Genomic DNA, 20772 nt, shown 5'->3' on the forward strand with positions numbered 1-20772 from the left:
AGGAGGTGTGTGATAGTATGTAGAAATTCAGCCATATTTTTCTGCATATTACATCCACGTGTTTATTTCCTCTAGCAAAAGAAAGCACTTGGTTTCAGTAACCACTGATTCTGCCAGCTCCAAACTTTCAGACCTGAGCTGCAGTACCCAGGGAATGTATAAAATTCAAATTCCCTTCTCCTGCCTACCTCTCCAACCTCTTATTTTTTTTATTGTGGCAAAATACATATAAAATTTATCATCTTAATCTTTTTTTAATTAATTTATTTTTGGCTGTGTTGGGTCTTCGTTGCTGTGCGCGGGCTTTCTCTACTTGTGGCGAGTGGGGGCTACTCTTCGTTGCGGTGCGCGGACTTCTCACTGCGGTGGCTTCTCTTGTGGAGCATGGGCTCTAGGTGTGTGGGCTCAGTAGTTGTGGCTCACGGGCTCTAGAGCTCAGGCTCAGTAGTTGTGGCACGCAGGCTCAGTAGTTGTGGCTCACGGGCTCTAGAGCGCAGGCTCAGTAGTTGTGATGCACGGGCTTAGTTGCTCCGCAGCATGTGGGATCTTCCTGGACCAGGGCTCGAACCCGTGTCCCCTTCATTGGCAGGCAGATTCTTAACCACTGCGCCACCAGGGAAGCCTTATCATCTTAATCATTTTTAAGCGTATAGTTCCACAGTGTGAGGTACATTCACATTATTGTCCAACAATCATCACCATCTCCAGAACTCTGTTTATCTTGCAAAACTGAAACTCTGTACACATTAAACAATAACTCCCATTTCCCTTCCCCATAGCTCCTGGCAACCACCATTCTGCTTTCTGTTTCTATGAATCTGACTACCATAGGTACCTCATATATGTAGAGTCATACAGCATTTGTCTTTTAGTGACTGGCTTACTTCACTTAGCATAATGTCTTCAAGGTTTATCCATGTTGTAGCATATGTCAAGACTTTCTTTCTTTTGAAGGTTGAATAATATTCCATTGCATGTATACACGAAATTTTGTTTATCCATTCACCTCTCGATAGATACTTGGGTTGCTTCCACCTTTTGGCTGATTGCGACTGACACTGCTATGAACATGGGTGTACAGATAGCTCTTCAAGCCCTTATTTTCCATTCTTGTGGGCGTATACGCAGAATTGGAATTACTGGATCATGTGGTAATCGTTTTTAATTTTTTGAAGAACTGCCATACTGTTTTCCACAGTGGCTGCACCATTTTACATTCCTACCAATAGTGCATAAGGGTTCCAATTTCTCCACATCCTCAGTAACACTTTTGTTTTCCATTTCTTTGATAGTAGCCATCCTAATGGATATGAAGTGGTATCTAATTGTGGTTTTGATTTGCATTTCCCTAATGACCAGTGATGTTGAAATGTCTATTCAAGTCCTTTACCGACTTTTAAACAGGTGGTTTTGTTGTTGCTGAGTTGCCCTTTCCAACCTCTTTTCATGTCACTCTCCCACTGACTAGTATCCTAGACTCATGCAGATGGTCTCTCTGTTCCACAGAGACATATGTGTTCTTTCCTACCTTTCACAGTTGCCGACCCTTTTCCCAGTTCCTTCCATGACTGGCTCCTCATCCTTTAAGCACCAGCTTAAATCTCACTTCAGAGAACATTTCTTGACCACCCATCCAAAGCCACCTCCCTGTTTACTGTATCTTGTATCACTGTTTCTTTCCTTCATGGAACTTAACCACAATCTGGAATTACCTTGTTTGTTCACGATTTACTTGGAACTTATGTTTACGTGGAATGCAAGTGCCATGGGGGATGCAGAGACATTGCCTGACATGTTCACTGCTCTATCCTCAGTGCCTAGCTTAGTACCAGCTCATAGTCTGGGCTCAGCATTTACTGAACGAACGAATCACTACTAGAGGGGGCCTCCCGGACAGAAAGTAAGGTGACGTGGCCCAAATTGGAATTTAACCTCCATAATCTAGGCTTGATGTCATAGAAAAGGACACAGGGGTTTTCTAGCTCTGAGTTCCAGATTTTAATTCCTGAGTCAGGAGCACAGTACTAGTTGAACCAGGGACACTGCTTTGGAGTTGCCCAGGAGAAACAGGGAAGCATTCTCAGTGTCCATCCAACAGAGGGAGGAGGCAATGGCGGTGTGCTGTGGCCATCCTTACCATTCCCCATATGCCTGAAGTATGAGTCAGCTCAGCTAAAGTCCTGTGAGATGTGCAAAGTACTTGGGATTCTGGGAATGACTTTGGCTCTGTTAGTCTCCTTCGTGCCAAATATGTCAGTAAAGAGCACTTTTAATGAGTAGTCAAAAGATAAAAGTGAACTTCCCATACCACGGGACACTAGAAAAATCGGATTTTTTATTTAAAAATATTTTCAAGGCCATAGTGGAACAACTGAAGGATAGTTGAACCAAATTCTCAGGGAATTAGAGGAGCATCCTCCAATGCAAGCAGGCTGTGTAAATACACATGGTTTATAAATGAGCACAGCAGAAGGTACACTGGCCAGAGGACCAGACTGGGGCACAGAAGGGAGAAACAGAGGGCCCTCCAAGAGGGACAGGCACACACTCCTATCACTCAAAGCCCTGGACCCCAAGAGGGCCCCCAAAGCCACCTACTCTACTGCACGCCTCTTGCCGTCTCTGAGCCTGGGGCATGGAGACTGGAGACTTGGCACCTCTCATGGCCTCTGGCTCAACCCAGCAAGTCTCAGAGAATGGACCTGTTCTCCCTGCCCTTCAGCAAGGACCAGGGAGGGGAGGTGCTGGGACAAGTAGGATTATTTCCCTGAAAATCTGATTGGAAGGAAGTGATTAAGGGGGCTGGTTCCCAAAAAAGGACGGGCATTCATCTGGTGTGGCAATGTGGGGAGAATGGAGCAGTGAGTTTCACCTGAGACATACAGATTTAGTGCAGGTATCCCACAAGGCCAGGCTCTAAGCCAAATCCTAGAACCTGGGATGGGGAGAGAATGAAGAGACCTCCAGTCTGAGTTTAGGAAGTTGTCGCCTCCTGTCAGTCCCTCCAGTCTTCAGTTGGGTTTGTCATAAATAGGACAGTCACAGCTCCACAGTAAATAACTTCCACCTGGATTTCTCCCTAGTTAACCTCTCAGGTGTCTGAAGAGGGAAAAAGTGGCTCTTTCTGACACCACCCAGCCCATCGCCACTGACTTTCCCTGATACGTCCGGCCTCCTCACTAAGCCCTTTCCAGAACCTACAAAGGCACTCTCTTAGCATTTCGGAGTCCCAGAGAGCACAGGCCAGAGTTTTAAGGCACAGAGAAGCTTTTAGAATTGAGGAGACCTTGACAGAGAAGGAAGAATCTCTAAGGCAAAGCCACTACCATGTCCACTCTTCCTATCCTCTACCTCTCTTGTCCCCAAAGGTATCAGACAGACCCCCTTGGCCTGGTCCCTGCACTGTCCCAGGCCCACCTTGGACACCTCCATTATACTCATGGAGAACAGAGCCCGTGGAGTGGAGGACCCTCCTGCATGGCCTGCAGGTGACATGGTGAGCTCTGCCCTGTGGTGGCCCAGCACCATCGTGCCCAGTGCCCAGCCAAGCCCGACAGGCTGCCATTGGCCACACCCAAAATCCAGGCAGTCAGGCAGAGAGTACAAATCAAGCCCTCAGATCAAAGCCACTGCCCCTCCATCCCCCACTTCCCACCTGGGGCACCTTGGAAATGTTTGAGCACACCAGGGAAAGATCCAGTACCTGGTCTGCGACCGCAGTGGTCAAAAGGCCCTGCTCCACCTGTCTCACCAGGAAATAGCAGCTGAGGACACAGAAATGCTGGACCTCTATTCTCCTTCACAGCCACTGCCACAGTCCCCGGCTGCAGGTAGTGTCCTCTCAGATTCAGCCAGCCTCCTCATGAGGGGCCAGAACAGAGCCTCTGCACACAGTGTGAACACTCCTCTTGCTGGAATCCTGGCCACAGGCCCTCCTCTCCTCATTCATAGCTTACCTCACTCCCTCCAGTCTGCCCTGCATGGGTCCCTGGCTGACGGCAGAGAAGTCCTTTGGGCCCCATATCAGGGACTCTCAGGCGTCCAAGTGAGAGCACAGTATGCTGGGAGAGAGCGAAGGCCACACTGGTGGTTTGGGTTCTGGCCTCTGTCCCACCACTGGAGTGAGCCAAGTGACAGGTATCAAAGCGTGGCCGTTGTCCCTTGCAGCGGCCCCACGTGCTCTTCCTGTATGTCAGAGCTGTTTCCAAGGAACAAGTTAAAATATTCTTTTCATTTAAGTGGTTGCTGAGGCTTAGTGTACAGAATTCCTCAGCTAGATCCAAAAATCTGGCTTTTTGTCCGAGTCCCCAAATTGTAGGAGCTTTGTAAACAGGTCCTAAAGATCACTCATTAAAGGAGGGAGAAGAGTTGGGGGGAGGAGAAGGGATCCGGAATATTTTCTTTCAGACTCAGTCTCAGCACAGCAGCAGCATAAACCAAGCGGACTGTTGGTGGCACCTTAGCACCCAGAGCATTCTTCTCGGAGGAGTGGGGACAAAGGCCAAGTGGCTGTTACCTGCACACAGGAGAGATGACCAGGTCAGACAAAGGGCCTAGAAGGCAGACAGATGAGTCAGTGAAGACTTTGTCCACCCATGAGAGGGGGTCCAGGTGGGATCTGTGTACCCTGCCCAACCTTGCTGAGGGCCATCAAGCCAGCTCAAGGGCAAGGCCAAGACCAGCCAGACTAACAAGCAGCCTGGCCATAGGTTTTGGCTGCTGTCCTTAACCCTCAATCCCAGAAGCATGAGAAAGAGAAAAGGCATCACCTGTGCCCAGGGACTGAGCCGCCCCAATTCAGGGAGCATAACTGCTGTTCTAGCCGGGAGATGCGGAACGCCAGGTACGATGAAGACATGACCAAGAAGCAGATCCTGGAGAAAGAGGGGTAAGGAGGAATTGAATCTCTCTTCTAGAAACGGGGCATTTTTACAGAATCCCCAAAAATAGGAGTGGGACTAAGCTAGTTCCTGCAGTTGGAAGAATTAAAGAACCCTTTGCCTGCAGTTACGTTCTAGACCTAGGCATCTTTTTTCCCAGAGGCCACATGGGGGTTCTGAGACTCGTCCCCATGGAGGTGTCCTTGAAGCCCAGCAGGAGTTCTGGATCCTTCAGCTGAGCCCACCTTCCCTCTGACCAGCCACCTTGGTCCTACACCCCCTCTGCAAGGCCACTAAGATTACCCCCTAAGGCGGTAGCCCTTCCCCCAGCAAGTGCTGAGGTTGACAGTCAAAACCCAGCCAGCAGAGCCAGAGGAAGGTGATGAGGTAAGGTGAGGGAATCCAGGGGCTGGCTCTTCATAAAACATCCCACCATGCTCACTGCTCTACTTAGGCAGAATTACAGACAAGCCTGGGCTTCCAGAAAACACCCCAATGGTGGGCAGCAGGAAGGCCATGGCTCTCCCTCAGTCTATCTGATGGGCCTCTCAGATTTTGCCAACCCTCCTCCTCCCCAATCCTGTGCAACTTTTTCTTTCTTCAACAGTTTCATGTCTTGCCCCTCTCCACAGCCTTAACCCTAAATTACAGGGTTGTAAGGATGAAAACTGGAAATACTTTATCTTGCTCTAGAAGAGCCTGCTGCACGGCTGCCAGATGCCACCCGGGAACTTGCAGTTGACTCAGAACTTTCCCCTCGCTCTGGACACTGACCTCCCCACACACCAAGGCCCCGGCTCTAAACACTCAGACACCCACCACCCTCCATACAGCCACCTACAGCACGAGGAAGACCTTCAGGAGCCCGTGATCCCAGAGCCTCTGCTCCCCGTTGCTCTTGGGCTCATCCTCCAGCCTCTTCTCCTCATAGTCAGCGTTCTCTGCAACAGGACGGCATTAGGCATCTTCCTGGGCAGAAGGCAGGACCCCAGCCCACTCCCCCGCCCGTGTTCTCTGGAGCCGCTTGGGCTCTTGGCTTTCCCTTATGGATTTGGAGAAAGAAAGAAACAGCTCTCAGAAGCCCTGCTGGCTGTGATGACCTCTTTTTGCAGAAGTGGGAGGCGGGAAAGCCTGGTCTTTGCAAGCAGTTGCCATGGACAAGCACGCTGAACTCACCAGACCCCGGAGGCTTCCTGGAGGGGAAGAAGTCATCCGTGGATGCCCGAGGGATACAAGGGATGTTGTCTGGGAGGGACAGGGACCTGGAGGCAGGGCACACTTTTCTCCACTTCATCTCAGGGATGAGGACTTCCTGCAGAGAAGGCAGGAGAAGCTGTCTCACCATGGCCCTTGGGACCTCACTTGCCCTAAGGGGTTCACGCTAGATTTATCAAAGCCTGTCCAGATATTATCAATATGCATGCCTAGCAAGCATGAAAGCAGGTGCCCAGAAGCGGGGAAACCACTGCCATAGCAATCACATGTCTCATCTGCTCCCTTGCTGTGACCAGCCACTCTCCCAGGGAATGGTGTCTTTGAAGACTGCTAGTGTAGAACCACAGTGGAATCTAAGACATGAGCCATCCCAGGTGCGTGTTCAGACCGGCTGAGCCCAAGACAGCTTGGCACTGTATATCTTAGATGGAACAAGTTGTGACTCCTGCTAATGTGGGCTCTAACCCTATGTCACTGACCTTGACTTAAGGTCCCCATAAAAGGGGAACATCGCCTTCCATCCCCTGCATGGCATTGTGCGTATTGTATGCTTGGCTAAACGCTTAATAGTTACTGAAGTAGACTTCAAACACCCTGGGGTCATTTCCACCCCCCACCCCTGCTCTAGAAACTCTGCTTACCCAGGATCCCAGGAGCAAAAGAAACAGCTGGGACCTTGGCCAATCTAAAAGGATCCTGCCTCGGTTCTGACTGCCTTCAGCGCTCTTCCCCAGGGACATCTGCAGCCCCTTGAAGGCCCTCCTGACTGCTAAAGAGGATGGGGTGCTGGCTCTGTACCCGCGAAGGTATAGGGTCCAACCTGGGCGGTGTTCCGGGGGCTGGGCACCTGCTCTGCTCAGGAAGTTAGCACGTCTGCCCAGGACAGCAGCTCTGCATGGTATGGAGCGTGCCGGGTCTAGGGGACCCCTTTACACAGCATGGCCACTGGCTCTTGAGCCTGCTGCCCCAGTTCTGCACTGTGGGCTCCTGCCTGGGAGGCCCTGAAGCCTTAGAACCACAGGCAATCTCAGGCCAGCCACGTTTGCTCCCAGCCTCAGCTCTCACCAGAGACTCGCACTCAGGTTCCTCTAGAGATTCTCTTGCACTCAGACTCTTCTTGCTGGAAGGCTGAGGAGGGAAGGGAACAGGGATCACTTGTCCATCTGGAACAGCCAAAGTCAGGCATGGGGAGGTATTAACACTCTCCAAGAGAGCTTTACCTCCAAATAAGCCACTTTAGGTCAGATAGAGCCTAAAGCTCCCAGAGTTTGCAGGGGGATCCCTAGTTAATGCTGGAGCAGAGGGCAAAGCCAAGGCGACATACTCCCCCAAGCTGCTGCCCTCCCCCTTCCTCACCATAGGCGAGAGAGAGCTGTAGGCATATTGGGAAGCGGCCACATGCTCCTGCCCGTCTGTGCACCAAGGAAGCACAAGTGATGGCTATACATGGGGACACACAAAGGCCCAGTGGCCTCAAAAAGGCTCACAAGCATAGACACATGGTCCAAGGACTGCCTCTGATTCACTGAGCCTGAGCCTGTGACTCCCTGTTTCCTGTGCCGGGGAGATGGGCCAGCCCCTCCCACAACAGCACTGGCCCCAAGCTTCATACCTGTAGGTGGGTGCAGACCCTCCTCAGCATGTCATATACACTGTCCCGGGAGAGCAGTGACACAAAGACATACTAGAACGTACAAAGAAAACAGAAAGGGGCAAGGTACGTAAAGACTTGGGAGAGTGCCAGGGTCAAGCTGTGGACTCCTAGAGCTGGAATGGGGAGAAGGACAAGGGAGCGCTGGCCCAGAATCTCACTGACCTTCTGGCTGGTGGTGGTGGTGATGGCCAGGCCATTGGGAAGGAGCCGCGCCATCTTGTGTTTTTTGATCATTTGCACAGACACCACAGGAATGACCACCTGACGGGGGAGAGGGATTCTTCTCTCAGGACTCACCCCTAAGGACACAGTCCCTTTGCTTCCTGCTTAGGGCGCCAGCCACAGCTGGCAGTGACCCAAGCACGAGCACTGTGGAGATGTCTGGTCCCACGTGGGAGAGTATCTGAGCCTCCACCGTCTCACGCAGGCTCCCTTCAGTTATCCCGCACCCCTTGGCCGCACGTGCTGCTCCGGCCTCTCACCCCATCATCCAGGAGGCAAGGATGGTTGCCCTGGTGAATCCCATACTGCAGTAACAGAGTTCCCTGAGCCACCATGGCCACTTTCGGGCCCCCCTAAGTGTGACATCCCACTCTGATTCTGAAGGCATTTTGGAGGTACCCGTAGGCAGAATAATTTGGCAGTGAACTGTTCAGGCCGCTCAGGCCATGTGGAGTCTAGATTGGGGCCCCTGTTTGAAAGGGGTGGGGCTGCTGCCCTGGACACCAGGTGGGATGCCCTACAGTGAGAAGCCTCACCAAGCGTCAGCGTGTGGAGGGACGGGCCTGACTTGAGGTGCGCCCGCGGGGCAGGGGCGTCTCTTCCCTGGGCTGTGGCAGCCCTTACCACTTATTACTACCTTGATATCCTTGCCAAAGAGGCTGGCATGGAAGCAGAGCCAGTTGGGGGAGATGAAGAGCCGGCCCTGGAGAAGGAGGTCCCTCTGGAGGGCGCAGGAGCACACTGGGAAGTCACAGGAGACTGCCGTGAGCAAGGCCAGCCCGGGAGCCCCGGGGCCTGGGTCCTCCCACTCAGGAGTCCAGAGTCCAGCCTCGGGGACTGTCCTCCTCAGTACCCTTCCCAATCCCAGGCCCCAGCAACCCATTCCCCCAGCACCCTAGCATCCTTTCCTGTGACTCCTGACCGCTCCCACCCCACCAGACTGCTAGATGTTTCCTCTTCCTCCATCCATGCCCCAAAAGGTCCGGCAGGTTTCTGCCCTGGTCCCCTAAGCCTGGATGTTCACCTCCACAGGCAGAACTCCTTGCCCTGCCCTGCCAGGGAGAGAGGGCCTTGATTGTGCAAATGCTCCCACACACTCCCTGGCAGCCCTGAGCAGGAGAGAACAGACACTGATAAGAGCAGAACAGAAATAAGATTTGGAAGCCCTGACATTTCCTCAAGAAAATTTTTGTAAATTCAACTTCATATCTCAAATCAGCCCATCCTTCTCACACTTTTGAAGAAAAAAAGGGCACGTTCAAAGGGCAGCCAGTTCCCATATCTGATTTGTGCCTGGAAGCTCTGGGGGAGAGGACCTGGGCCTTGGGCACAGCAGGTGCCTGTCCAGCCACCCGGGGAGACAGCTCACCTTTGAGAACCACCTCCTCCAAGGGGATGTCCTTAAACAGCTTGTGATATTGCTGGTTGTATTTTCTCAGTAGCGTCTGCAAACACACGAGCTGGGTCTGAGAAGTCCCAGGAGATCGGACCACCAGAGGGCCCTGCTCCAGCCACCAGCAAATAAGGCCACAGGGGTGGGGGTCCTGCGGTGACTTAGCATGAAGTAGTGGGTAAGCAGCCAGTGGGTGTGGAGGGCTGAGCTCCAAGCACAGCTGGTCTCCTGGTGACGCGAGGTCCTGACAGGCAGCCTAGGGCTGGAAGAGGACACAACTCCCACCCAGGAGGGGACACCCACTAGGTTTCCTGGTGACAGGCCTGTGGCCAAGGAGCCAACAGTCACCAAGTTCAGGCAGCCCGGGACCCCTCTCTCAGTGGGCAGTGAGAAGTCGGCTTCCCCACACTTACCCCTTCTCGGCCGCACTTCTTTATGTCTTCACCCTTCAAGCCTTCTGGCCAGTGCAGACTGCAAAGAAGACATGCCATTCCAGGGACAAGGAACCCTCAAAGTCCTACCCATGCATCCTTAGTGCCAACTCTGTCCTGGCCTCAAGCCACAAGCTTGGGGCAGAGATTGGAGGCTGGGGCCCTTCACAGCGGGCGCATAGCTCGCCCTGGGGAGGGGCACTCCTGAGGCAGGGAGGGGTCGCTGAGAGCCCTCTTCCCCGACAGCTGTGAGCAGCTGCCCCCAGGAGGTATGCTCGGCCTGAGCCTCGATGTCCCAGAGCTGCCCATCCCTGAGTGTCAAAAGCCCTCTCCCGTTTTTCTGACCTAGGCACAAGCAGAGGAGTGGACCGCAGAGTGAATGAGCAGGAGGCACAGGGATGGGGAGCAGGTGGGGTGGGGGTGTCAGCCTCACGGCTCCAGGGCCTGGCCATGGGCCATGATCCCAGCAGGACTGCCCTCTCCCAGGGCCTGCAGCTCTGCAGTGAGGGGCTGGGCAGACTCACCTGACCTGACTGAAGCTACCAGGGCTGGCGGAGAGGGGGTGGTGCTGAAACGCTAACTTTTGCCCCGGCCAGGTTGGCCTGAGGACAGGTGGGCAGGGAGGAGGCTGGTAACCCGAGAAGCCTGGACTCTTGCTAGGTCCCAGTGTGCTGGGACAGGCCTGGGAGTGGGAGGAAGAGGCCCCGGGCAGCCTGTGCCCAACCTAACCCCCCTGACGCAGCCTTAAGGCCCCCTTTCGAACAGGTCACCTCCAGAGGGTTTCCCACCCCCAACCAGTATGCATATCTGATCGGGAGAGGGGCCTCACCTGGAGCCTCGGAGTCTCTGGACCCTGCCTAGTTTCTCCGTGCTCTTCAAAGAAGCCGTCTTTCCGTGCATCTGTTGAATACTGAGGAGAAACAGGCCCTCATCAGGAAGGGGGGCTCTCTGGGGACACCTTTCCCAGCCAGCTCCACCATGTCCAGGGCAGCTGCCTCTGCCCCCTACCCAAGACCGGCCCTGCTATTCAAGGTGCGCTGAAGATGTCACTGTCCAGAGGCAGCAGCCCAGGCAGGGCTTCAGGGCAACTGACAGAGAGAGGAGACTCACTCACTGTCTTTCCTGGAAGCGTGAAGTCCAGTTTATGCCTGGGTATGAAGGAAAATCAATCTCCCAGGCAGCTCTTAGGCCTCCAGCCCCACCATTGAGAAGGCACCTGGGAGGGAGGACCCTGTGACTTGCTCCCGACCGAAAGCAGAAGTTTCGGAGGAGCCCAGGCAGTATTACCATAAACCATCAGCTTCTGGGAAAGGATTCTGAGCACAGGAGGCCTTATCAAGGCTGAGCAGTTGATACTGCGCAGATGTGGTCGTGAACTTCAGCCCACAGCTGAGAGTGGGCTTAGGGGGCGGGGATGCCCCACACCAGGAAGTGGCCTCAATGCCTTCAGACCATCAGGGTAGCTCGGACCTGAGAGCCAAACCATCACAAAAATGTCCAATAGAGAGGGCCCGAGAGCGGGGAGACACCCTCTCCATAGGCAGGTGGGGCTCCCCAAAGGCTTTTGAATTCATGCCTCCACTAAACAGCTCCAAAGCCTAGGGTCCTCCCCTTCCTGCTCCTCCAGAGCAGAAAGACTAAAGCTTGAGCAGGCAAACTAGCCGCAGCTGAGTGGGCCCAGGGGCGATGGGAAGAGAGGGTGGCCAAGAAGCAGGGCCAAGGCAGGGCAGTGTGGTGGTCGTGAATAGGTAACGGGGTCTGTGCACTGGTCTCTCAGCAGGTAAGGAGCTGGAACCTGGAACCTGCAGATCCCAGCGCTCCGTCCCTCTGGGCAGTGTCACCAGGCAAAGTCAAATTCTCTTCTTCAAGAACAGAGTCACCGGGACTTCCCCGGTGATCCAGTGGGTAAGACTCCACGCTCCCAATGCAGGGGGCCGGGGTTCGATCCCTGGTCGAGGAACTTGATCCCACATGCGTGCAGCAACTAAAAGTGCACATGCCGCAACTAAAGATCCCGCGTGCCACAACAAAGATCCCGACGCGGTGCAGCCAAAATAAATATTTTTAAAAATAAAATTAAATTAAAAAATAAATTAAATAAATAAATAAAAGAAGAGTTACTGCCTAGCCAAGACCTGCCAAGCCCCTCCAGGATTATTAATCTGACCCTCCTCCCACCCTACCATTGTACAGATAGGAAACTGAGACCTGCCAGGGACAGGCTGTACCCAGTGTCACACAGCAAAGAGCCAGGTGATCTCACCCACCAAATGAGCCCAACCACAGCCATGTGGCCTGATGACCTCTGTCCTCAACCTTACGGTGAGTTTTGGTGCACATATCATGTATGTCCTGAATCTTTCAAAGTGACAGGTTGTGCTAGCGATGTGACCCTTTGACTCCTAAAGTTAATTTCTGAATTTATTTGGGTCCATCATAACACATTTCACAGAGACTTCTCCCCCTTGATTTTTTTAATGCTTATTATAGAAAACATGAGAAATATAAAATATATAAAGCATTATGATCAAAAATCACCCATAAGAAAAAAATTCCCCCAAAATCACCCAAAGAAAACATTTATGCATAAATATATAATTTACGTAAGTGGGATTATATATCATATAATTTGTATGCCCTATTTTTGCTTAACATAATTTCAAGAGAAATTCCCCATGTCACTATTCATTCCTTGGATAGATTCTCAGAAGTGAAATTTGTGGATGGAGAATGAGCATTTCTCAGGATCTTTAGACCCACTTCCAAAATGCTTTCCAGGTGCTATACCAACGAGCATGGCCATCAGCACTATATGAGGGTGCCCGTTGCCCTACATCCAGGCCATACACTGGGTATTATCTTTTTCTCACCTTTGCAAATTTGATAGGTGAAAATATATTGTTTTCATTTCTATTTCTGCTTATTGACAGGTTGAACATTTTTGCCAAATACATATTAACCACTGGGATTTCATCTGTGAATTGTCTATAAGGATCTTCATGTCTTTCTTCATGTCTTTCTTATTGATTTGTATACCTTCTTTGTTGAGAAGATTAATCCTTAGTTTATCATTTTTGCAAATACTTCCCCCATTTGCCTTTCAGTTCTGTGGTATTGTTGCTGTACTTGTGTTTAATTTTTGTGCGGCCCATTCCATCCCTCTCTTTCATCTCTCTGTTTCTTTCTTGCTTTGAGGATAAGAGAGGCCCCTGAGGCAGAGTGTGTACAAGTCAAACCACCGAGCCTTAGAGACCTTGAACCCTGCAGCCCAGGAGCCCACGGGGCCACCAGGGAGGAGATGGGTGTGGGCTCCGCTCTAAGGAACACACTCCAGCCCTGGGGACCAAGGATAAAACAAGACCCCAAGAGGAAGAAGGAAGAACTTGATCATGGTTTCAGAGGCAGGGAGCCTGTCACTCAGGCACTGGAAAGTGTGATACGAGTTGTCAGGGCTGCAGGAGCTCAGAGGACACACAGAGTGAAAGAGTTACAGCAGGACTCCCAGAGAAAAGGAAGCTGAGCCTTACCAGCTGGGTGGGACTATAATCCTGCTTGGCTTCCAACATCTAACCCTGCGTGATAATCACGCCTTTGCATAGATTCTAAACCCAACCCATCCTTAGGTTCAAATGTGACCTCAGGGAGGGGCGCCTTCCGTCAGTCCTCCCCCAGCCTAGTGATGAGCCCTACTGCAGGCTCTCAGCCCCGAACCCCAGGCTCCCTCTCAGGCACCTGTGTGTGAGCTCTAACTGCCCACCTCCAGGGGCTCCAGGACGCCTCCTGCAACATCACAGCCCCTGAGCCTAGGGCACCGCCAGCGTGCAGCAGGCACTCGTGACGTGACATGTCTGAGGAAGGACTGTGTGGACAGTGTAAGTGAGATCAAGAACAGAGGTTGGAGGAGAGATGGGCCATGAGAATAACAAAAAAAGGCTGCCACGATTCCCACAGCATCTCCATGAAAAAAATAACGGTAAGAAAACAGGAGTCCCTTGGGGTAAATGACTCAAATATGTTCAAACTCAAAGCAACCCCTTTTCGTGTGATGAACATCATGGTCACAAGCCAATCCTTCATGTCCATCGATTAAAATCAGCCCCTCCGGGCCGTCCTGATAATGCTGTTGATACAGAGACCCTGGCTATGGCCAAAATGCACTGCTTTCAAAATCACCTTCAAGTCAGACTTTCTACTGATTCGTCTTCTTTCCCATAGTATTTGTTTAGATGAGTAAAAATAAAGAGATGGGAGCAAAGTCAGAGGAAAAGCTAGGTCTGGGGTGATAGTCATCGAGAATTCACCAACAGAACCAGGCAGGTGGGGTCCACCCAAGGAGCAACAGGGCCCCGACCCAGACGAAGGAGGTGGCAAGAGCAGGGCGCTGGAGAGTGAGGGGCCAGGCTGGGTCCCCGCCCCCTGCCGGCAGTCTCTGTCCACTCCCACAGAGCCTTCCTCAACCTAGTTGCTCTTGCTATGTGTGTTGTGAACCATACCCGCTGCCCATCCAGCCCCATCACGCCTCCACGTGCAGACTATGGAGTTAATATCAAGGGTCTTCAAAACCGTATCTATTTTTTCAATCAAAGCCACAAAAAAATGTCGTTATTGTCATGACGGTGATGGAGCACGGGAGGTTCAGTATGCTGGACATTAAAGGGGGTAGAAAAGGTTTGAAAATTCCTCAGATGAGGCCCTTTCATTCTGCTGAGCCTAGTCCAAAGGCAAGATGCTGATCCAGAGGACACAACTTGTGCTTGCCCTGCCCTCAGGCCTTGCTGGCCCAAGTGGGAACTCAGGCTAACTGCCCATTCCTTCATTCCTTACTGAGCTTATCACCCCATGAACCCAGTATGAGCCTGCCCAGCCCAGGGGGCTGCTGAGAGGGAGGGGATGGGCAGCTGGCACTGAGAGACGTCAGGAGAGGAGCAAGGCCCATCAGGAAAGGGGAGACACAGGGAATTCCCTGGTGGTCCAGTGGTAGGACTACGCACTTTCACAGCCAAGGGCCCGGGTTCAATCCCTGGTCGGAGAACTAAGATCCTGTCAGCCAAGCAGCACAGCCGGAAAAAAAAGAAGGAAAGGGGAGACACAGAGAGGTTAGGAGAGGGAGAGAGAGGCAGTGCAGAGAAGACCCAGAGCGGCTGAGTCTAGCTGCTTCCTAGGAACCTCACAGACGAAGCTTCATGGGACACTTGACACATGCACTCCGCTCTGGATGCCTCCCCCGGGCTCAAAATATCCACACCGGGTAGATACTCCCCCACCTAAATCCCTAACGTGACACCTCGTCCCTCCAGAGCGGCAGAGCCTGCCATCTAGGACGAATCCATCAAAGTGAGCTCAGCATCATCCCCCCAAATCTGCTTCCCCTTGAAAGGCCCCGTCCTCCACAGTTACCCAAGCCAGAATCCTCAACTCACGCTTCTTCTCCACCGCTGCAACCAGTCAACCGCCAAGGCCCCGAGAGCCTGGCACCACCCGACCCACCGTACCATCTACTGTCTCCACTCCTGCTACAGCAGGCAAGCCTAGGCCACCATCATCCTCTTCCTGGATGCTGGCAACAGCTTCCTAACTACACCTGCCCCCAGCCTTGCCCTTCCACACCTGGCACTCTCCCACACCCACACTGCCAACAGAGCCACCTGGGGCCCAGATCTGAGCCTGCCCCCCTCCTGCTGACTTTCCTCCTGTAGTTCCTTCTTGCCTCCTTCCTGGCCTTCCTGACCTTCCTGCTTCCTTTCCAGCCTCACCCCTGCAGCTCAGCGGCGGCCCTTCACCCCTGCATGTTTGCTCTTCCTGGAATTCCTTGCCATGCTTATCTACCTGGGGAATTCCCTAGTCGTCTTTCAAAGCCCAGATCAGGCGTCACCTTCTCTGTGAAGGCTTCCCAGCTTTCCCCCATGCAGAGCTGGTCATCCCTCCTCTATGGTCCCTGGTCCCTTCTTTCACGCTGCTGCTCCAGCCCTTACCACCCCAGACTGTGCTTGTCTGTTTAGATATCTGAGCTCCACCAGGGGTGTGTCTTCTACATCTCGGTACCAGCAGCACACAGCAGGCGCCCAATGTTTGCTAAATGAATGCGTGAAGGAGAGACAGAGAAAGGGACACGATGACACTTCAAGAGGGAGGAGGGGAGAAAAAAAGCCGGGTAGTAGGGACTTCCCTGGTGGATCAGGGTTAAGAATCCGCCTGCCAGTGCAGGGGACACGGGTTCAAGCCCTGGTCCAGGAAGATCCCACATGCTGCGGAGGAACTAAGCTCACGCGCCACAACTACCCAGCCTGCGCTCTAGAGCCCTCGAGCCACAACTACTGAGCCCACGTGCCACAACTACTGAAGCCTGTGCGACTAGAGCCCGTGATCGGCAACAAGAGAAGCCACCGCAATGAGAAGCCCGTGCACCGCAACGAAGAGTAGCCCCCGCTCGCCGCAACTAGAGAAAGCCCGTGCGCAGCAACGAAGATCCAATGCAGCCAAAAATAAATAAATAAATAAAAATTTTAAAAGCCAGGCAGTAAGAGTGAAGGAGGCACAGAGAATGATGGATGCCCAGCAGTAAGGGGAGGGGTGGTGGACAGGAGTGGAGGGGGGTCACCCAGAGATGGGCCCTCCCCTCCGGGAGCCCCAGCCTGTGGAGCAGGCAGACAGCCCGGCCCGGCAGCGCCAGGCACTCAATCCACGCCGGCTGACTGATCAAAGAGGAGCCCGGGTGGGAGACAGAGGACATACGGAAAAGGGTGAAGTGGCTCGGAAGGGATGGGAGGGGGTGTTTGGGGAAAAGCACAGGCTGGGCCCCTCCCAGCCCCACAGCAGTGCTCACTGGCTGCACCCCGCTGGGCTGTCACAGCTCCACCCGCTACCCAGCCCCTCCACCAGAACCCTCCCTAACCACAGGGCAACCCCTCCCCTCGCTCCTCAAGCCTCGGGCAGCAGCAGTGCCCGTGGCTGGTGCTGAAGCAGAAAACTCGGCCAGGCCTGGCAGCCGGAGCCAGCTGGGCCTTTGTGGGCACTGGAGGGTCCCCTCAGGTGTCTCCTCCCCCAGGGGGATGTCCACACTCTCCCAAGTTGTCTTCTAGTGGACACCTGAGATGCTAGAGTGTCCTGTGGGTCCTGTCAGCTCTTCTCAAGGCCGGGGCCAGCTCCCCCCACTCCTGCAGGACGTGGGTCCCAATCAGCTCCAAGGAGAGACCTTTTCCAAACAGAAAACACATCTTAGGGAATTCCCTGGCGGTCCAGTGGTTAGGACTCCGCGCTGGCACTGCCCAGGCGGGGTTCAATCCCTGCTTGGGGAACTAAGATCCCGCAAGCCACGTGGAGCGGCCAAAAGAAAGAAAGAAAACCGATCTTAGCAGCGGGCCCCTGAGAGTGCAAAGCCAGAGACGGTGAATAGAGCCATCTAGGGACAGGGAGCTGAGGGCGCGTGTCCTGGAAGGAACGTCCACCACTGGGGCTCAGCAGCCTAGACCCTGGGGCGCCTCCAGATTCCCCCAGGCTCCCTCACCCCACCCCACCTCTACATCTCAGCACACAGCTCACCACCTACTTCACAGAGAAAAAAGACCATCCTGTTAACTCAGAAGGGTAGCCTGCCGGGTACACACTAGAATCACCTGTAGAGCTTTTCAAAAAACCAAAGAAAAATGATCCCTGAGCTCTGTTCTCAAACCAGTTAAATCAGAACCTCTGGGGGTAGCATTTAGGTAACTATATATTTTTAACTTGTTACTGATGTGTAATTTACATATTGAAAAGTGCACACAAAGTAAGTGAACCGTGCAACGCATTTCACAAACAGTGCATACCGGAGAAGCTGCCTTCCAGAAGCCCCTCCCACGCCTTCTAGTCTCACTGCCCACTCCCAACCCCCCACCCCTGGTCAAAGAGAACCACCTACGCGACTTCCAACAACGCAGATTGTCTTTGCCTCTTTGGGGACTTTCTGTGGATGGAATCATGTGGTGCGTGTTCTTTTACTCGGCAACACACTGGTGAGATTCATCCACACTGCTGTGTGTGGCTGCAAACTCTGCATTTTCACTAATGTTTAGAGTTCCATTATATGGACATGTTGCAACTGATTTATTAATCTTACCGTTGAGGGGCATTTTACTACTGAGTTTCCAGTTTTTGCCTGTTACAAAACCGTTGCTATAAACATTTCAGCACCTTGTGTCTTGTGCACACAAATATTCGTTTCTATGGGTAAACACTTAGGGCTGGTATTGCTGGGTCATGAGGTTCAGCCTCAGGCTTTTAAAAGCTCTTGGGTGATTTTAAACCCCTCCTTTGTTTGGGGCTCAGAGGGAGACGCATACCTCCTGGTCTCCGAGGCCAGTCCTCCCACCTGGGCTCCAGATCTGGGGCCCTGACCCTCCTGTGCCTTCACCCGGCCCTCTGGAGTTCCAGGAACGTCCTTGGCAAAACAGGGAATCACGCTCTTAATAGAGATTTCCTTCATCTGTTAAGGTCGCAGAGTTCATTTCCTGAGTTTTGTCAAGGAAGTAAGGCCAGCCCTCCCGTGTGGCAGCGTCCAGCCCTGAACCACACTGTGTCCTGCCCAAGAGCCCCCCCTATCTTTCTCTCAGGGCCACTGGCCCGAAGTACAGCCCAGAAAATGGCTGACAAGACCTCTCCCCAAGGGAAACTGGAATAACGTGAACAGAGTCAGGCTCGTCATCAATACACTGAAACTTGAAGTGGAAAGGCAATCTCCTTTTGCAAAAAAATAACTCTATTATTTCTTACATAGAGGCTGCACCTCACTTTTTATTTTTCTAAGCTGATGATCCATATCTAGGACAACAAGGACAAGTTTCACCTTTTCCACCCATTAGGGAAGGGGAGAGAATCCCGTAACTGAATTCCATACTGAGTGTAAGGGCGTGTGGCTCTGAGTTGGGGGCCACGTGCTGGGCCCCAATCCGTCTGTCCTGCTCAGCAGCCCTGGCAAAGGACTCAGGGTGGGGCAGGTGCTCAGCCTAGTCACAATCCCTACTTCCCAGGAGCTGGTCTGAGAACCCCTGGGCCAGGAATATGCTTCGTTTCCCTTTACTACCTGTGGCAGCTTTGAAATGACAGGGAATGTGGAGGCCCAGTTTGTACAGATGACCCGGGCTACAGGATAGAACCACGGGGGTGCTCCAGACCCGAGCAAAGCCACCCGCAAGCTGACCAGCGCCCTCTGTAGGATGAAAAGCTGAGGGACTTCCCTGGCGGTCCAGTGGTTAGGCCTTTGCCTTCCAATGCAGGGGGTGCGGGTTCGATCCCTGGTCGGAGAGCTAAGATCCCACATGTCTTGTGGCCAAAAAGAACCAAAATATATTTTTTAAAAAAGCAATATTATAACAAATTCAATAAAGACTTTAAGATGGTCCACATTAAAATAAAAATTTTTACAAAAAGAATGAAAAGCTGAGCTGGCCCATCAGGATCCCTTTCTGATGAATCCTAACTGGGAAATACGGGAGGTGGAGGAGGCGGGCCAAAGGCAGTGAACAGGCAGGAGAGAGCCGCAGGTGTGCTGGGCCAGAGTGACTGGGTGCACCTGGAGATTGGGTCGAGAATGAGGAAAAGAGTGAAGAGAGAAGCAGGTGGGCCGTGGGCCGTGGGCCGTGGGCCAAGCCCCGCCCTGGGAGACAGCGAAGAGGGTCCGCTCCCCACGGCTGCTCCTTGACTTTCCATCTGCGCCCAATGCCCCGGCCCTTGCAGCCAAGACCAAAAACCCCCATACCTGGTTTGCCCGAAGACCACAAACGAGGGCACACATGTGATGTCCTTTAAGACATGATGGGACTTCCCTGGTGGCGCAGTGGTTAAGAATCCGCCTGCCAGTGCATGGGACAGGGGTTCGAGCCCTGGTCCGGGAAGATCCACATGCCGCGGAGCAACTAAGGCCGTGCGCCACAACTACTAAGCCTGCGACCTAGAGCCCGCGAGCCACAACTACTGAGCCCAAGTGCTGCAACTACTGAAGCCTGCCCGCCTAGAGCCCATGCTCTGCAGCAAGAGAAGCCACCGCAATGAGAAGCCCCGCGCACCGCAACGAAGAGTAGCCCCCGCTCGCCGCAACTAGTGGGGCAGGTAGTACAACTTAACACCTCACGGGTGAAGAAGGGAGGCTCAGCTGGGTTCACTGGCAGGGCCAGGACTCCACAGACGGCTGATACCCACACCTGGGGGTACCATACCTGCAATGCGCCAAGAAAGGGAAGAAGCCTCTGAAGAAAGTTCAGACCAAGTCTGGCCCCATTAACGATGGAGCCCCCAGGGGGAAGGAGGTGAATGGATCTGGCTCACGATCTCCTCTAATCTCAGTCCAGTTCTAGTCATGCAAGAGAGATGCACCATTCCCATTGCACAGATGAGTAAACTGAGGCCCACAGAGGTAAAGCACTTTGCTCCTGACCACATAACTGGAAAGCAGTGGAGCTCGAATTCAAAATCCAGTCTGGCTGAAAGTGTGCACTCTTTCTACCATGCCTGGAGTGCTCGAGGGACCCAAATTCTGCCCTTTCCTAGAGCTCTCCCTGCTGCAGGGCCAGGCCCCCGCTCTCCCCACAGGCCCAGTACAGGGGGACTAGGGGAAATGGAGGGGGTGTCTACTGGGCTGAGATGAACATGTGGGAGCCCTTCTGGGAAGTGGGGTTCCCTAGATCAGAACCCCCCAGCCTTTATCTCCCTTACTCCAAGAACCAAACACACTGGGTGAGCTAGTTGCTAGGAAGATGTGGGCTGGCCCAGCCCTCTGGGGGCGGCTAGATCCAGCCTGAACAAGGACCCCTTTGAGCGCTGGTGCTAACAAGAACTCCTTCTACCTACAGGGATCTCAGAAACCCTGGGTCCTCCCATCCAATGGGAGCTGGGAGGGCCAGGGGCAAGGCTGGCCCCATCTCCCACTCCCGGCAGCCAAGCTGCCTGGTTGACTGGACCAGCCCTGGTTAAAGGGCCCCAACCCCTTTTCCCTTCTCCCTGACC

General features: G+C 53.2%; 1 protein-coding gene across 1 annotated transcript in view; it reads right to left on the reverse strand.

Annotated features, from left to right (window-relative positions):
- Positions 1 to 4765: 4765 nt before the first annotated feature.
- GRAMD2A (GRAM domain containing 2A) overlaps positions 4766 to 20772 on the reverse strand; it is a gene marked incomplete at both ends in the record, with an annotated part of 33037 nt that continues 17030 nt past the window's right edge. Inside the window, 10 exons of the mRNA XM_082850505.1 lie at positions 4766 to 4874; positions 5722 to 5821; positions 6057 to 6192; positions 7161 to 7223; positions 7708 to 7779; positions 7912 to 8010; positions 8609 to 8712; positions 9341 to 9416; positions 9778 to 9835; positions 10625 to 10705. Of these exons, the coding sequence (XP_082706631.1) occupies positions 4766 to 4874; positions 5722 to 5821; positions 6057 to 6192; positions 7161 to 7223; positions 7708 to 7779; positions 7912 to 8010; positions 8609 to 8712; positions 9341 to 9416; positions 9778 to 9835; positions 10625 to 10705 (898 nt within the window). The remainder of the gene's footprint in view (positions 4875 to 5721; positions 5822 to 6056; positions 6193 to 7160; positions 7224 to 7707; positions 7780 to 7911; positions 8011 to 8608; positions 8713 to 9340; positions 9417 to 9777; positions 9836 to 10624; positions 10706 to 20772) is intronic.

Source organism: Leucopleurus acutus, assembly GCF_964270905.1.
Source record: "Leucopleurus acutus genome assembly, chromosome: 1".
Classification (NCBI taxonomy): domain Eukaryota; kingdom Metazoa; phylum Chordata; class Mammalia; order Artiodactyla; family Delphinidae; genus Leucopleurus; species Leucopleurus acutus.